The 19,485-nt window shown below is 45.7% G+C and overlaps 1 protein-coding gene across 2 annotated transcripts in view; it reads right to left on the minus strand.

The window, feature by feature from the left end:
* LOC106571255 (lysophospholipid acyltransferase 2) overlaps positions 1–19,485 on the minus strand; it is a 77,082-nt gene that overhangs the window by 10,207 nt on the left and 47,390 nt on the right. Inside the window, exons 3-5 of one of the 2 annotated variants that reach the window (XM_014144071.2) lie at positions 9,410–9,487; positions 3,966–4,061; positions 3,598–3,653 (exon numbers count right to left, since the gene is read on the minus strand). In XM_014144071.2, coding sequence (XP_013999546.1) covers positions 3,598–3,653; positions 3,966–4,061; positions 9,410–9,487 — 230 coding nt within the window. The remainder of the gene's footprint in view (positions 1–3,597; positions 3,654–3,965; positions 4,062–9,409; positions 9,488–19,485) is intronic. The other variant, XM_045695614.1, reaches the window with a different exon arrangement.

Consider the following 19,485-nt stretch of genomic DNA (forward strand, 5'->3'; position numbering starts at 1 on the left):
TTGCAATGTCCGTACTGTGAGACGCCTAAGACAGGGCTATAGGGAGACGGGACGGACAGCTGATCATCCTCGCAGTGGCAGACCACGTGTAACAACACCTGCACAGGATCGGTACATCTGAACATCACACCTGCGGGACAGGATGGCAACAACAACTGCCCGAGTTACACCAGGAACGCACAATCCCTCCATCAGTGCTCAAACTGTCCGCAATATGCTGAGAGAGGCTGGACTGAGGGTTTGTAGGCCTTTTGTAAGGCAGGTCCTCCCCAGACATCACCGGCAACAACGTCACCTATGGGCACAAACCACCATTGCTGGACCAGACAGGACTGGCAAAAAGTGCTCTTCACTGACGAGTTGCGGTTTTGTCTCACCAGGGGTGATGGTCGGATTCGCGTTTATCGTCGAAGGAATGAGCGTTACACCGAGGCCTGTACTCGGGAGCGGGATCGATTTGGAGGTGGAGGGTCCGTCATGGTCTGGGGCGGTGTGTCACAGCATCATCGGACTGAGCTTGTTGTCATTGCAGGCAATCTCAACGCTGTGCGTTACAGGGAAGACATCCTCCTCCCTCATGTGGTACCCTTCCTGCAGGCTCATCCTAACATGACCCTCCAGCATGACAATGCCACCAGCCATACTGCTCGTTCTGTGCGTAATTTCCTGCAAGACAGGAATGTCAGTGTTCTGCCATGGCCAGCGAAGAGCCCAGATCTCAATCCCATTGAGCACGTCTGGGACCTGTTGGATCGGAGGGTGAGGGCTAGGGCCATTCCCCCCAGAAATGTCTGGGAATTTGCAGGTGCCTTGGTGGAAGAGTGGGGTAACATCTCACAGCAAGAACTGGCAAATCTGGTGCCGTCCATGAGGAGGAGATGCACTGCAGTAATTAATGCAGCTGGTGGCCACACCAGATACTAACTGTTCCTTTTGATTTTGACCCCCCCTTTGTTCAGGGACACATTATTCCATTTCTGTTAGTCACATGTCTGTAGAACTTGTTCAGGTTGTCTCAGTTGTTGATCTTGTTATGTTCATACAAATATTTACACGTTAAGTTTGCTGAAAATAAACGCAGTTGACAGTGAGAGGACGTTTCTTTTTTTTTGCTGAGTTTACATACATACTGTACATAGATATAGGTAACTGCCAAAATAATGCAAACACGAGTAAATGAGGGATTCAAAGTACATTAAAAGCAGGTGCTTCCACATAGGTGTGTTTCTTGAGTTAATTAAGCAATTCACTTCCCAGCATGCTTAGGGTCATGTATAAAAATGCTGAGCAGGCCATTGTTTTGGCTATTCTTTTTTCTACCGTGGCTCTGCCCCAATAGGATGACAATATCCCCATCCACAGGGCACGAGTGGTCACTGAATGTTTTCATGCTCATTAAACCAATGTAAACCATGTGCCATGGTCGTCTCAGTCACCATATCTCCCTCAACCCAATTGAACACTTATGGAAGACTCTGGAGCAGTGCCAGAGACGGCGTTTTCCACCACCATCAACAAAACACGAAATAATGGAATTTCTCATGGAAGAATGGTTTCGAATCCCTCCGATCGAGTTCCAGACACTTGTAGAATCTATGCCAAGTCGCATTGATGCTGTTCTGGCTCGTGGTGGCCCAACGCCCTATTAAGACAATTTATGTTGGTGTTTCCTTTATTTTGGCAGTTACTTGTAGATAGGAGAATGTAGCGCAGGGTTCAAGGATAATAGGTGTAATGCAATGTAACGTAGGAGGAGGATGGGGAAGGAGGCGGGAGGGAGAGAGAGGCACCACAGGGGATCCAACAGGATCAAGACATGCAGCTTGGAGCGTCATGTGACACGTCAGACCAGTGGTTCCCAACTCCAGTCCTCCAGTTTTCCCCACACCGGATTCAACTTGTCAACGAATCATCAAGCCCTCAATGAGTTGAATCAGCTGTGTTTGTCCGAGGCTACGAGGAAGATGTGTGCTGTTGGGGTCTACTGGAGGACTGGAGTTGGGAAACTGTTCCAGAGCAGAGCGAGTCACCGTGTGTGTGTGTAGCTATTCTTTTTGAGAAACTATTGAATCTTATTCTCTCAAACATACTTTCTATTCTGCTTTCTTTCTCTCTTTTACCTTCGGTTCGGCTAGTTATCAGAGTACAATAGAAACAGTGTGCTCACAAACAATACAACCTTATGATCCAACTCCTCCACATCTCTATGGAGAAATAGAGATGGTATGTGAGATATTCCAGCCATGTGGGCATTGTGATGTGAGGAATATCCCATGTTACTAAAGTTTCCTTCCTTTTCATCCATCTGACTTCAGATGAAGAGACATGTGACTAATCCAGAAATACACTGAACAAAAATATAAATGCAAAATGTTAAGTGTTGGTCCCATGTTTCAAGAGCTGAAATAAATATCCCAGAAATGTTCCATACAAACAAAAAGCTTATTTCTCTCACATTATGTGCACACATTTGTTTACATCCCTGTTAGTGAGAATTTCTCCTTTGTCAAGATAATCCATCCACCTGAAAGGTGTGGCAAATCAAGAAGCTGATGAACAGCACAGGTGCACCTTGTGCTGGGGACAAAAGGCCACTCTAAAATGTGCAGTTTTGTCACTCATGTCTCAAGTTCTCAAGAATGTAATGTTAATTTCTCTACCATAAGCTGCATCCAATGTTGTTTTTAATCATTTGGCAGTATGTCCAAACGGCCTCTCAACCACAGACCAAGTATTTGGTGACGTGTGAGCGAGCGGTTTGCTGATGTCAACGTTGTGAACAGAGTGCCCCACGGTGGTGGTGGGGTTAGGGTATGGGCAGACATAAGCTATGGACAACTAACACAATTAACTTTATCCACAGGAGGTTGGTGGCACCATATTTGGGGAGGACAGACATTTGGTAATAGCTGGAGCGGAATTAGTGGAATGGTATCAAATACATCAAACACGTGGTGTCCATGTGTTTGATGCCATTCTATTTGATCCATTCCAGACATTATTATGAGCCGTCCTCCCCTCAGCAGCCTCCATTTTATCAATGGCAATTTGAATGCACAGAGATACCAATATGAGATCCTGAGGTCCATTGTCATGCCATTCATCCGCAGCAATCACCTCGTCACCTCGTTTCAGCATGATAATGTCGAAAGAATCTGTACACAATTCCTGGAAGCTGAAAATGTCCCAGACATGTCACCCATTAAGCATGTTTGGAATGCTCTGGATTCCAAGCGTATTCCAGTTCCTGCCAATATACAGCAACTTCGCACAGCCATTGAAGAGGAGTGGGACAACATTCCACAAGCCACAATCAACAGGCTGATCATCTCTATGCGAAGGAGATGTGTCGCATTGCATGGGGTAAAGGGTGGTCACACCAGATACTGATAAGGGCGTGGATCAGAAAACCTACTTTTTATTTAATTTTTTGGGGGGGGAGGGGGGGGGGGGGGTCTGTGACCAACAGATGCATCGCTGTATTCCCAGTCATGTGAAATCCATTGATTAGGGCCTAATACATTTTTGCATGTTGCAGTTATATTTTTGTTGAGTATATATTCTCCATGTCTGGTTTGAAGAAAATAAGCTTCTTACCATCATGGATTTCAAATGCCAAACTGGTGATCTTCTGTGTTATCACCATCATAGGCCTGAGAGAGAGAAAAAGAGAGAGAGAGAAAAAGAGAGAGCGAGAGAGCGAGAAAGCGAGAGAGCGAGGGGGGGAAAGAGAGAGAAAGAGGGAGAGCGAGAGAGAGAGAGCAGTATGAAAGAGAAGGGGGAAAGGGAGTAAGAGAGTTATCATGAAAAAAAAGCTATATTGGTTTATAAAGCTGTCTCATTAATTCAGGCATGGTTTCACACAGTCTTCCAACACAATGTTAAATGAGGACATCAGGGCGCTGTATTACCCCACCCAAGCCCTGACCCAAACCCACAGATGGAGAGAAAGAGAGAAGTCTTACCCTGTGAAGTCAGCAGAGTACATGCCATAGTCGAAGACGTACACACGTGTGATCTGACAGAAGCTGAGATAGCCCAGGGCCACCACTAGACAGTACCTGAGATAAAATACACAGACAGACAACATCACTACAGTAAGCTAGATGAACATCTATGTACACTTACGTTATTAGTTAGTATTTTATTAGGATCCCCATTAGCTGTTGTGAAAGCAGCACCTACTCTTCCTGGGGTCCACACAAACCATGAAACATGACATAATACAGAATATTAATAGTCAAGAACATCAAGGACAGAACTACATACATTAAAAAAAATGCACACGTAGCCTTCATATCAATACGTACACACAAACTATCTAGGTCAAATAGGGGAGAGGTGTTGTGCTGTGAGGTGTTACTTTATCTGTTTTTTTAAACCAGGTTTGCTGTTCATTTGAACAATATGAGATGGAAGGGAGTTCCATGCAATAATGGCTTTATATAATACTGTACACTTTCTGGAATTTGTTCTGGATTTAGCAGCAAATGGATAGCCTCAATTTCCAATCTTCCACATCCATTCATGTAATATTTTGTTAACAGTTGTCCGAGTTGTGAAACTAGCATTGATTTGCTTCTTAATCAATTCCTTCAGTGTAGGAAAACAGCAAAGATATTTATGTAGCTGTGATCGTCTTCATGATCGGCAGGTAGCCTAGTGGTTAGAGCGTCGGGCAAGTAACCGAAAGGTTGCTGGATCAAATCCCCGAGTTGACAAGGTAAGAATCTGCCGTTCTGCCCGAGCAAGGCAGTTAACCCACTGTTCCCTGGGCACCGATGACGTGGATGTCGATTAAGGCAGCCCTCCTCACCTCTCTGATTCAGAGGGGTTGGGTAAAATGCGGAAGACGCATTCAGTTGTACAACTCTTCCTGATGATCTGAAGAGGACAATACGTATGTTGTGGTGCTGTGGTGGTGTGGTGCTGTGGGGATGTGGTGCTGTGGTGCTGTGGTGCTGTGGTGATGTGGTGGTGTGGTGATGTGGTGATGTGGTGATGTGGTGCTGTGATGCTGTGGTGGTGTGATGATGTGGTGCTGTGGTGGTGTGGGGATTTGGTGGTGTGGTGCTGTGGTGGTGTGGTGCTGTGGTGCTGTGGGGATGTGGTGCTGTGGTGCTGTGGGGATGTGATGCTGTAGTGCTTTGGTGATGTGATGCTGTAGTGCTTTGGTGATGTGATGCTGTAGTGCTTTGGTGATGTGATGCTGTAGTGCTTTGGTGATGTGATGCTGTAGTGCTTTGGTGATGTGATGCTGTAGTGCTTTGGTGATGTGATGCTATCTGGATGTGGTTCTGCATGGTGTTCCCATGACCATTAACATGAATGATGAGTGGTCTGGTAACAGACACAAATGAGACTGATACAGGGATGTTACACTACACAGCCTCTGCATTACTGCCAGTAAAAGAGACAAGGGGGAAATAAAAACAGAACACATGGATGGACAACAGGGATCCGGGTATATCAGTCAAATAATGACCTTCAACTTCCTTGACATGTTTCTCTTTAAGGTGACAAAATCCCATAATCATCCCAGCAGGATGTAGAGCAACTTGTGTTTAAGCCTGCCAGCCAGTCTGCCAGCCAGTCTGCCAGCCAGTCTGCCAGCCAGTCTGCCAGCCAGTCTGCCAGCCAGTCTGCCAGCCAGTCTGCCAGCCAGTCTGCCAGCCAGTCTGCCAGCCAGTCTGCCAGCCAGTCTGCCAGCCAGTCTGCCAGCCAGTCTGCCAGCCAGTCTGTCAGCCAGTCTGTCAGCCAGTCTGTCAGCCAGTCTGTCAGCCAGCCAGTCTGTCAGCCACACACCTGCTCCTGCTGTCTCATTATTGAGCAGAGCAGGTGATTTGGCGGGGGCTCTGTGTTGATCTGTATGCACTAGCTTAAAGCTTGGTATGTCCTTGGCACATCTTTCTCCATCTTTCTTCCACCCTCTCTCTATCTCACTCTCTCATCCTCATATACACCTAGCCTACCCCCTCCCTCCCTCCCTCTGCTCTGAACTCAGTAATGAGGCACAGTGGATATAATGGCCCTGCTACTCCCAGACAGCCTCCCAAAATGGCACCCTATTCCCTATTTAGGGTACTACTTTTGACCAGGACCCATAGGGGATGGAAATAGGGTGGTGTTTGGAACACAGCCTCAGACAGCCTGCACAGACAGTACATGTGCACAACACACACACATCCCCATGGGGAGGAAATAAGTGTGTGCGTGTGTTAGGGGAGACCTGTTTCAAGTCTCTGGGAGTACAAAACACTGTCAGTCTGTTCACACACTCCGTGGCGATGACGCATGCAGTCGAGCTCCCTGCAGACCACTAAGGTCAGGATGGAGAGACTCGGGTAGAGGGGGGGACAATTCAGAGAGGGGAGGGGGGAGGGCATTCAGAGCACTCTGCTCGTTCAGCACCACTGTGAGAACCTGTGACTGTGCATGTGGGTCACACCTGAGGACGCGTGGGTCGCACCTGAGGACGCGTGGGTCGCACCTGAGGACGCGTGGGTCGCACCTGAGGACGCGTGGGTCACACCTGAGGACGCGTGGGTCACACCTGAGGACGCGTGGGTCACACCTGAGGACGCGTGGGTCACACCTGAGGACGCGTGGGTCACACCTGAGGACGCGTGGGTCACACCTGAGGACGCGTGGGTCAGTGTGAGACTCGGAACACTACTCAGTGAATCATATCAGCCAGACAGCCACCACCACCACAACCACCACCACCACCACCACTACCACCCTCACCACCACTACCACCCTCACCACCACTACCATCATCACTACAGCCACCACCACCACAACCACCACCACCACTACCATCACCACCACTACCATCATCACCACCACTACCACCCTCACCACCACTACCATCATCACTACAACCACCACCACCACCATCACCACAACCATCATCACCACCACTACTACCACCATCACCACAACCATCACCACAACCATCACCACCACTACCATCACCACCACCATCATCACCACCACCACTACTACCACCATCACCACAACCATCACCACCACCATCATCACTACCACCATCACCACAACCACCATCACCACAACCACCACCACCATCACCACCACCATCATCACCACCACTACCACCATCACCACCACCACTACCACCATCATCACCACCACTACTACCACCATCACCACAACCATCACCACAACCATCACCACCACCATCATCACAACCACCATCACCACAACCACCATCACCACAACCACCATCACCACAACCACCATCACCACAACCACCACTACCATCACCACCACCATCATCACCACCACTACCACCATCACCACTACCACCATCATCACCACCACTACCATCATCACCACCACTACCATCATCACCACCACTACCACCATCACCACCACCACAACCACCATCACCATCACTACAACCACCACCACCATCACCACCATCACCACCACTACCACCATCATCACCACAACCATCATCACCACCACCATTACCACAACCACCACCCCTCTTCAGTGACAGAACACCTCTGGTCCAGATCAGCCAGACAGCCACCACCACCACCACCCCTCTTCAGTGACAGAACACCTCTGGTCCAGATCAGCCAGACAGCCACCACCACCATCACCCCTCTTCAGTGACAGAACACCTCTGGTACCACCATCACCCCTCTTCAGTGACAGAACACCTCTGGTACCACTACTACCACCACCAGCAGCCCCCTCCCCCTCCTCCTATAGATTTACCCACTGAGCTCTGCTCCAACATGATCAAAGTCAAGCGAAACATGTTGGAATCATATGTGCTTTAGTTTACCGATCAATCTCATTTCTCAGAGGGGAACTAAGGGAAGGGAAATAGGATTGTCTGCGTCCCAAATGGCACCCTATTCCTTATATAGTGCACTGCTTTTGACCAGGGCCCAAAGTAGTGCACTATGTAGGGAATAGGGTGCCAATGTGGGATGCAGACAATCTCTTACCCACACAACTGGAGACAAAGAAAGAAAGAAAATAACAGTAGTCCGCTACCCTTTGCCACTCTGTTCAATCCTATTTTTCCCACTGTAGTATCAATTGAACATCAAAGTAATCTATATAATTAGTTTCCTCTGGGCCTGCAGATGGGGCGTGGGCCTCAAGTAGTTAGCAACCCCACAGAGAGGTGCCCCAGCTGGGCTAGAAGAGGATAAAGACGGGGTGAGCTAGAGGAGGTTCATATGCTTTGATGCTCATTTGTCTGAAAACAACTGGCGGTGGACGCAGCCAGCAATAAGACACAGGAGATCAAAGGGGAAATAATAATTAGAAGACGTTATTAAAGTGATCATGAAGCCAGAGAAAAACTAAAAATGGCCACCAACAGGTGGTAGGCAACAGGACGGAACGATAGCCATGATGGCCAGTCATCATTATCACCAGGTCAGCTTTCAATTCCTCATCAGGGATGAATCCCAAATGGCATCCAATTCCCTATATAGTACACCATTTTTGACCTGAGCCCTATGTTCAAAAGTAGTGCACTATAAAGGGAATAGGGTGCCATTTGGGATGCAACCCAGGACGATTACGCCGGTGCCTTACAAATCATTAAAATCCAGACGGAAAATATTTACACAAGAAGCAGCCTAATGTCACACAGTCAAACTCTCAGTTATTTAGTAAGTTCACCATTCTGCCATTCTCACTGTTAAACGTCGCACAGTGTTCTGTCTGTCAGTCTCAGACAGACAGACAGGAATGGATCTTATCACTTCATTAGCGCCAGGAGCCGCTAGCCAAGACGGCTCAGTTCAGTATTCCAGGACATGCTGCTGTATGTATGTAGCAGTCCGCCTGTGGTCAGCACACCGCGGTTAGCTACGACACAGATAATGATAAACTGTGGAGCCAGCCCAACACTCCTGAAGCACGCACACACATACAAAACGCACGCACATACGCATGTATGCACGCACGGCTCTCACATTGAAAGAACTTATGATTAATCACACTTTTACTGCTCCCGTTACTTTATTAAATTCAGAATAAAAATGTGTTCCAATGATCTCATCGTGTAACAGATATACATTTGAAAAATAAGAGCGGGCAGCTGCGGTGATCTGCTGGTACATGCAGGTCGACTCCCGGAGAGTGATTTATGAGAAGTAAAGAAGTGGCTGATGTGAAACACAGTGTGCGATGTTGGGATGACGTTGCGAGTCACTGTGTGCCTGCCTCTGCTGGGTGTTTTGAACATTATTCGTCCGGCAGCAGCCACGGCCACTCTGGAGTCAGTCCAGCATGACATCTGTAGCCAGTCTGCACATCATAATTCAGACAGGCCTTCATAGACTACTTATACCCTGGACAACACACCAGCACAGGCACTAGAACACACAGAAAGACACAGACACACTGGACTTACTTGTGCATGTGTTCTACTCCAGTGAGGATCATGATGCCATAGGTGAGCCCACTCTGAACCAGGAAGTGGAGAGCATACCTAAATACAGAGAGCGAGGTGATTAACTGTTTATAATCAATCACAGACATAATATTCACTATTTCTCCACCCGCGATGTCTCTCCTTCCCCCACCCTCTATGTCTCTCTCCTTCCCTCCATCCTCCCCGTCTCTCTCCTTCCCTCCATCCTCGATGTCTCTCTCCTTCCCTCCATCCTCCCCGTCTCTCTCCTTCCCTCCATCCTCCCTGTCCCCTGTGCCATGAACAATGCCTTCAGAAAGTATTCATCCCCCTTGACTTACTCCAAATCTTGTTATGTCACTGCCTGAATTCAAAATGGATGACATTTTTTCCTCACCCATATACACAAAATACCCCATAATTAAAGTGAAAACATGTTTTTAGAAATGTTTGCAAATTTATTGAAAATGAAATGCATAAATATCTCATTTACATAAGTATTCCAAACTAAAACATGTTAGAATCACCTTTGGAAGCAATTACAGGTGTGAGTCGTTCTGGGTAAGTCTCTAAGAGCTTTGTACATCTGGATTGTACAATATTTGCACATTATTATTTTTACAATTCTTCAAGCTCTATCAAGTTGGTTATTGACCATTGCTAGAAAGCCATTCTCAAGTTGCCATAGATTTTCAAGCCGATTTAAGACAAAACTGTAACTAGGCCACTCAGGAATATTCAATGTCGTCTTGGCAAGCAACTCCAGTGTATATTTGTCCTTGTGTTTTAGGTTATTGTCCTGCTGAAAGGTGAATTTGTCTCCCAGTGTCTGTTGGAAAGCAGACAACCAGGTTTTCCTATAGGATTTTGCCTGTGCTTAACACTATTCAGTTTATAGTTCTTGCCGATGACAAGCATACCCATAACATGATGCAGCCACTACCATGCTTGAAAATACAAAGAATGGTACTCAGTGATGAGTTTTGTTGGATTTGCCCCAAACATAACGCTTTGAATTCAGGACATAAAGTTAATTTCTTTGTGACATTTTTTTTCAGTTTTACTTTAGTGCCTTATTGCAAACAGGATGCATGTTTGGAATATTTGTATTCTGTACAGGCTTCCTTCTTTTCACTCTGTCATTTGGGTTAGTATTATGGAGTAACTAAAATGATGTTGACCCATCCTCAGTTCTCTTATCACAGTCATTAAACTCTAATTGTTTTAAAGTCACCATTGGCCTCATGGTGAAATCCCTGAGTGGTTTCCTTCCTTTCCAGCAACTGAATTAGGGCATATTGATACACCACCCAAAGTGTAAGTAATAACTTTACCATGCTCAAAGGGATATTCAATGTTTTATTTTTTTTACCCATCTACCAACAGGTACCCTTTTTTGTGAGGCATTGGAAAACCGCTCTGGTCTTTGTGGCTGAATCACTACTTGACTGAGGGACCTTACGGATACTTGTGTGTGGGGTACAGAGTTAAGATAGTCATTCAAAAATCATGTTAAACACTATTAGTGTGAGTCTATGCAACTTATTATGTGACTTGTTAAGCACATTGGTACTCCTGAACCTATTTAGGCTTGTCATAACAAAGGAGTTCAATACTTATTGACTCAAGACATTTCAGCTTTTCATTTTTAGTTAATTAGCAACAATTTAGAAAAACATAATTCCACTTTGACATTATGGGGTATTGTGTGCAGACCAGTGACAAAAAAACGACATTTGAATCCATTTTAAATTCAGGCTGTGAAACAACAAAATGTGGAAAAGTGGTGTGAATACTTTCTGAAGGCACTGTATGTGCCTGTCAGAGTAATGGGCCAAGATTCATGTGCCCAGTCTGCCTAGAGAGAACCATTTGTCCCTGGCATCAAATGCACATTAGCTTCATTTAACACACATTCACAGACTACACACACAAAGATTACGCACACATTCACCGATATCACACATATACACTCAACAGCATGACTGGGCCACAGTAGCAAAGCCACAGTGGATACACAACACATCATTTAGTGCTACAAATTTTACCCAGTCGTTGTTTACATTAAAGACGTTTTGTCTAGTTTTGACCTCATTTGGCCACGTGTGTCATTTTGTGGGCCAAAAAATTGCAATGTTTACAGGCCATTTTGTGGCAGGGAATTAATATTTTTCACAATGTACAGCATGTTACAAACGGCGCCCCATTTAAATGTGGCCGACTCCTTACATAGTGCACTACTTTTGACCAGAGACCTATGGGAATAGGGTGCCTTTTGGGATGCACCCCCTGTAAATATGTGTGTGGGTCTAATAAAATCCGAGAGCTAACGGTGTTACAACTAAACGTCCTGGCACTCAGTCCCTGTCTGCATCCCAAATGTCACGCTATGTCTTATTTAGTGCACTACTTTTGACCATGGTCAATTGAGCTCTGGTCAAAAGAAGTGGACTATGTAGGGAATTGTGTGCCATTTTGGGGACGCAACCCTCATTTGCATCAGGCCTCATCGGTGCATCGACCTGTTCGTCTTATTAAAGCAGATCTGTTAATGAGAGAACTCTTTTAGCAGTGCTAATAAACATTGATTCAGCCCTGAGTGGAGAGCAATGGAGGGTGAAGAGTCCAGCAGCGTATTGGCCTGATAATAAATCTATTGGTGTACCCATACTGGCATGGTATCCCTTGCCAGTATGGGTACATAGATTTTCAAGATGATTTAAGTCAAAACTGTAACTAGGCCACTCAGGAACATTCAATGTCGTCTTGGTAAGCAACTCCTGTGTATATTTGTCCTTGTGTTTTAGGTTAGTCTTGCTGAAAGGTGAATTTGTCTCCCAGTGACTGTTGGAAAGCAGACAGAACCAGATTTTCCTCTAGGATGTTGCCTGTGCTTCGCTCTATTCCATTTATTTTTATCCTGAAAAACTCCTTAGTCCTTGCTGATGTCAAGCATACCCATAACATGATGCAGCCAGTAATATGCTTGAAAATATGAAGAGTGGTACTCAGTGATGTGTTGTGCTAGATTTGCCCCAAGCATAACACTTTTATGCAGGACATAAAGATAATTTCTTTGCCAAATATTTAGCAGTTTTACTTTAGTTCATTATTGGAAACAGGATGCATGTTTTGAATACTTTCATTCTGTACAGGTTTCTTCTTTTCACTCTGTCAATTAGGTTAAGTGTAGTAAGTGGAGGAAGTACAATGTTGTTGATCCATCCTCAGTTTTCTCCTATCACAGCCATTAAACTCTGCAAATGTTTTAAAGTCACCAGTCTGTCCAAGATGGCATAGCAGTCAGACGTCTTTGTCCTCGTCCTGTCGTGTCCCATGTATACATCTTTTATTATCTTTTTCTTCGCATATCCTTTTTATATTTTTCTAAACCTCAACTTAAAAATACTCTCCTGCAACCCGCCTCACCCAATGTGGTGTGAATCTGCTTTTTTCTGAAGTATTTTTCTTTACTTCGGAACCGGAATCCCCCAACAGAAGCTAGCAAGCTAACAAGCTACTAGCCAGCTAACCACTGCTAGCGGTCATCAGCTAACCTTTAGCTCGGAAAACTCTCGGCAATTTGCACAACACGATTCAAACCAGAGCATACCGAAACCATTTTCTCTCCATATCCCCGGATTCCTATCGCAAGCTCTGAACCTTTTCACCTGGAGATACGCATGCCTCTCCCTAATGTCAATATGCCTTGTACACTGCTGTTCTGGTTAGTGATTATTGTCTTATTTCACTCTAGCCCTGCTCAATATGCCTTAGCCAACCGTTTAGTTCCACCTCCCACACATGCGGTGACATCAGCTGGTTTAAATGTTCCTATCGACGATATCTTTGTAATCATCACACAATGCCTTAGGTTTACCTCCAATGTATTCACATCCTACCATACCTTTGTCTGTACATTATGCCTTGAATATATTCTATCGCGCCCAGAAACCTGCTCCTTGTACTCTCTGTTCCGAACGAACTAGACGACCAGTTCTTATAGCCTTTAGCCGTACCTTTATCATACTCCTCCTCTGTTCCTCTGGTGATGTAGAGGTTAATCCAGGCCATGCAGTGCCTAGCTCCACTCCTATTCCCCAGGTGCTCTCATTTGTTGACTTCTGTAACCGTAAAAGCCTTGGTTTCATGCATGTTAACATTAGAAGCCTCCTCCCTAAGTTTGTTTTATTCACTGCTTTAGCACACTCTGCCAACCCGGATGTTCTAGCCGTGTCTGAATCCTGGCTTAGGAAGACCACCAAAAACCCTGAAATGTACATCCCTAACTATAACATTTTCCGACAAGATTGCAACTCCGCCCCCTTTGGCAGTTCTATCTACTGCAGAGATAGCCTGCAGAGTTCTGTCGTACTATCCAGCTCTGTACCCAAATATTTAGAACTTCTACTTTTAAAAATCCACCTTTCCAGAAACAAGTCTCTCACCGTTGCCGCTTGCTATAGAACACCCTCTGCCCCCAGCTGTGCCCTGGACACCATATGTGAATTGATTGCCCCCCCCCCCCCCATCTATCTACAGAGCTCTTGCTGCTAGGTGACCTAAACTGAGACATGCTTAACACCCCAGCCACCCTGCAATCTAAGCTTGATACCCTCAACCTCACACAAATTATCAATGAACCTGCCAGGTACAACCCCAAATCCGTAAAAACGGGCACCCTCATAGATATCATCCAAACCAACTTGCCCTCCAAATACACCTCTGCTGTTTTCAACCAAGATCTCAGCGATCATTGCCTCATTGCCTGCATCCGTAATGGGTCTGCGGTCAAATGAACACCCCTCAGCACTGTCAAACGCTCCCTAAAACACTTCAGCGAGCAGGCCTTTCTAATCAACCTGGCCCGGGTATCGTGGAAGGATATTGAACTCATCCCGTCAGTAGAGGATGCCTGGATATTCTTTAAAAATGCCTCCCTCACAATCTTAAATAAGCATGCCCCATTCAATTTTTTTAGATATAGCCCTTGGTTCACTCCAGACCTAACTGCCCTTGACCAGCACAAAAACATCCTGTGGTGTACTGCATTAGCATCGAATAGCCCCCATGATATGCAACATTTCAGGAAAGTTAGGAAGCAATATACACAGGCAGTTAGGAAAGCTAAGGCTAGCTTTTTCAAACAGAAATTTGCATCCTGTAGCACAAACTCAAAAAAGTTCTGGGACACTGTAAAGTCCATGGAGAATAAGAGCACCTCCTCCCAGTTGCCCACTGCACTGAGGCTAGGAAACACTGTCACCACCGACAAATCCACTATAATTGACAATTTCAATAAGCATTTTTCTACGGCTGGCCATGCTTTCCACCTGGCTACCCCTACCCCGATCAACTGCCCTGCACCCCCCACAGCAACTCGCCCAAGCCTCCCCCATTTCTCCTTCACCCAAATCCAGATAGCTGATGTTCTGAAAGAGCTGCAAAATCTGGACCCCCAATCTGGACCCGCTCTTTCTAAAATTAACTGCCAAAATTGTTGCAACCCCTATTACTAGCCTGTTCAACCTCTCTTTTGTATCGTCTGAGATTCCCAAAGATTGGAAAGCTGCCGCAGTCATGCCCCTCTTCAAAGGGGGAGACACACTAGACCCAAACTGCTACAGACCTATATCTATCCTACCCTGCCTTTCTAAGGTCTTCAAAAGCCAAGTTAACAAACAAATTACCGACCATTTCGAATCCCACCGTACCTTCTCCGCTATGCAATCTGGTTTTAGAGTTTGTCATGGGTGCACCTCAGCCACGCTCAAGGTCCTAAATGATATCATAACCGCCATCGTTAAGAGACATCACTGTGCAGCCATATTCATCGACCTGGCCAAGGCATCGACTCTGTCAATCACCACATTCTTATCGGCAGACTCAACAGCCTTGGTTTCTCAAACGACTGCCTTGCCTGGTTCACCAACTACTTCTCTGATAGAGTTCAGCGTGTCAAATCGGAGGGCCTGTTGTCCGGACCTCTGGCAGACTCTATGGGTGTACCACAGGGTTCAATTCTCGGGCCGACTCTTCTCTGTATAGATCAATGATGTCGCTCTTGCTGCTGATGATGATTCTCTGATCCACCTCTACACAGACGACACCATTCTGTATACTTCTGGCCCTTCTTTGGACACTGTGTTAACTACCCTCCAGATGAGCTTCAATGCCATACAACTCTCCTTCCGTGGCCTCCAACTGCTCTTAAATGCAAGTAAAACTAAATGCATGCTCTTCAACGATCGCTGCCCTCACCTGCCCGCCCGTCCAGCATCACTACTCTGGGCGGTTCTGACCTAGAATATGTGGACAACTACAAATACCTGGGTGTCTGACTGTAAACTCTCCTTCCAGACTCACATTAAGCATGTCCAATCCAAAATTAAATCTATAATCGGCTTCCTATTTCCCAACAAAGCATCCTTCACTCATGCTGCTAAACATACCCTCGTAAAACTGACCATCCTACCGATCCTCGACTTCGGCGAAGTCACCTACAAAATAGCCTTCAACACTCTACTCAGCAAACTGGATGTAGTCTATCACAGTGCCATCCGTTTTGTCACCAATGCCCCATATACTAACCACCACTGCGACCTGTATGCTCTCGTTGGCTGGCCCTCGCTTCATACTTGTCGCCAAACCCACTGGCTCCAGGTCATCTACAAGTCTTTGCTAGGTAAAGCCCCGCCTTATCTCAGCTCACTGGTCACCATCGCAGCACCCACCCGAAGCACGCGCTCCAGCAGGTATATCTCACTGGTCACCCCCAAAGCCAATTCTTCCTTTGGCCGCCTTTCCTTCCAGTTCGCTGCTGCCAATGACTGGAACGCACTGCAAAAATTTATGAAACTGGAGATTCATATCTCCCTCACTAGCTTTAAGCACCAGCTGTCAGAGCAGCTCACAGATCACTGCACCTGCACATAACCCATCTGTAAATAGCCCATCCAACTACCTCATCCCCATACTGTATTTATTTATTTATTTATTTATTTATCTTGCTCCTTTGCACCCCAGGGTCTCTGCTTGCACATTCATCTTCTGCACATCTATCACTCCAGTGTTTAATTGGTATATTGTAATTACTTTGCCACCATGGCCTATTTATTGCCTTACCTCATTTGTACACACTGTATATAGACTTTTTCTACTGTATGTTTGTTTATTCCATGTGTAACTCTGTTGTTGTTGTTTGTGTCGCAGTGCTTTGCTTTATCTTGGCCAGGTCGCAGTTGTAAATTAGAACTTGTTCTCAACTAGCCTACCTGGTTAAATAAAGGTTAAATAAAAAAATAAAAAATAAAACCATTGGCCTTATGGTGAAATCCCTGTCTTCCTTCCTCTCCGGCAACTGCGTTATGAAGGACGCCTGTATCTTTGTAGTGATTAATAAATAATAACTTCACCATGCTCAAAGGGATATTCAATGTCTGCTTTAAAAAAAAAAAAAAATACCCATCTACCAATAGGTGCCCTTCTTTGCGAGACATTGGAAAATCTGCCTGGTCTTTGTGGTTGAATTTGTTTGTGGTTGAACCATTCAAAAAGTATGTGAAACACTATTATTGCACAAAGAGATAATCCATGCAACGTATTATGGAACTTGTTAAGCACATTTTTACTCCTGAACTTATTTAGGCTTACCATAACACAAAGGTTGAATACCTATTGACTGAATATATTTCAGCTTTTCATTTTTAATATAATTTGTAAACATTTCTAAAAACATTATTCCACTCATTAAGGGAATTGTGTGTAGGCCAGTGACACAAAATCTCAATTTAATCAATTTAAAATTCAGGCTGTAACACAAGAGAATGTGGAAAAAGTCAAGTGGTGTGAATACTTTCTGAAGGCGCTGTATAGTCTAGTGAGTGTGCATAGGGTCAGTGCAGATAGTTTGGGTAACCACTGGCTATTTAGCAGTCTTATGGCTTGGGGGTAGAGCTGTCTCTGAGCTTGTCGGTCCGAGAGCCAATGCTACGGTACCGTTTTCAGAAGGTAGTAGAGTGAACAGTCTATGGCTTGGGTGGCTGGAGTATTTGACAAATGTTCAGGCCTTCCTCTGGCACCACTTGATATACAGGTCCTGGGTGGCAGGGAACTCGGCCCCTGTAGAACTTTGTGGTCCTAAGCGGTGCATTTGCCATACCAAGTCATGATGCAGCCAGTCAAGATGCTCTCTATGGTGCAGCTATATACGTTTTTGAGAATACGAGGGCCCATGCCAAAACTTTTCAGCTTCCTGTGGGGGAAAAGGCGCTGGCATGCCCTCTTCACAACTGTGTGGGTGTGTGTGGACGAGGTTAAGTCCTTAGTGATATGATGTGGACGCCAACAAACTTGAAGCTCTCAACCAGCTCCACTACAGCCCCGTGGAGTTGGTCAAGAGCTTTCTCCTATAGTTAGCAATCCGTTCCTTGGTCTTACTGATGTTGAGAGAGAGGTTGTTGTCCTGGCACCACAATGCTAAGTCTCTGACCTCCTCCCTGTAGGCTATCTCATCGCCATCAGTGATCAGGAGTCATGCGTGTCCACGCAGTCATGGGTGAAAAGTGAGCACACCCCCCTGAGGGGCCCCCGTGTTGAGGGTCAGCGCAGCGGAAGTGTTGTTGCCTACCCTCACCACCTTGGGACTGCTCATCAGGAAGTCCAGGATCCAATTGCAGAGGGAGGTGTTCAGTCCCAGGGCCCTGAGCTTAATGACGAGCTTGGAGGGGACTATGGTGTTGAACGCTGAGCTGTAGTCTATGAATAGCATTCTCACATAGTTACTTTCACCTCTTGTCCAGGTGGGAGAGGGCAGTCTGAAGTGCAATTGAGATTGCGTCATCTGTGGATCTGTTGGGTCGACATGTGAATTGGAGTGGCTCTAGGGTGTCTGGGATTATGGTGTTGATATGTGTCATAACCAGTCTTTCAAAGCACTTCATAATTACAGTTGTGAGTGCTACAGGGCGATAGTCATTTAGGCAGGTTTCCTTGGAGCTCTTGGGAACTCGGACAATGGTGGTCAGCTTGAAACATGTTGGGATTACAGACTGGGACAAGGAGAGATTGAAAATATCTGAAGATACTTGCCAGCTGGTCTGCACATGCTTTGAGAATGCACCCTGGTATTCCGTTTGGCCATGCGTCCTTGTTAACCTATTTAAAAATGTTGCTCACGTCGGCCATGGAGAGCGAGATCACACAGTCATCCGGAAAAACAGGGGCTTTCGCGCAAGACACTGTTGTATTCCTCGAATCGATCATAAAAGGCATTCCGCTCGTTTGGGATTTCTTTATCACTGGGCAACTCACAGCTGGATTTCCCTTTGTAATCCGTTATCATCTGCAAGCTCTGCCACATAATAGGATTCCATCTTCCTCCGATATTGTCTTTCTGCATGTTTGATGTATCGTCATAGGGCGTAGAGAGCTTTCTTATATGCGTCCATGTCCATGTCTCGTTCATTGTAAGCGGTAGCACTAGCCCAGCATGGATATTGCCTGTAATTCATGGTTTTTGGTTTGGATACATTCGTATAGTCACTATGGGGATGACATCGTCTATGCAATTATTGATGAAGCCCGTGACTGTTGTGGTAAACTCCTCAACGTTATCGGATGAATCCCAGAACATATCCCAGTCTGTACTAACAAAACAGTCTTGTAGCCTCGCGTCTGCTTCATCAGACCACTTCCTTATTGAGAGCATTACTGGTACTTCATGTTTGAGCTTTTGTTTGAAAGCGGAAGCAGGAGAATGGAGTGGTTGTCAGACTTGCAGAAGGACCTAGAGTTTTAGTGCTCCTAGTAGCGCGTGTTGATAGAAGCCAGATAGGACAGTTAAAGTCTCTCAGTCATATCTATCCATAGTCCTATTCATCCACAGTCCTATTCAGTCATATTCATCCACAGTCCTATTCAATCATATCGATCCACAGTCCTATTCATCCACAGTCTTATTCAGTCATATCCATCCACAGTCCTATTCAGTCCAATGTCAGCGCGCAAAGCAACAACAATATCCCCCTGTAGGCTAACCTGATAGCATCAGATGTGAACGAACACAACATAACCAT

The sequence above is a fragment of the Salmo salar genome, chromosome ssa15 (genome assembly GCF_905237065.1).
Source record: "Salmo salar chromosome ssa15, Ssal_v3.1, whole genome shotgun sequence".
In the NCBI taxonomy this organism is placed as follows: Eukaryota; Metazoa; Chordata; class Actinopteri; order Salmoniformes; family Salmonidae; genus Salmo; species Salmo salar.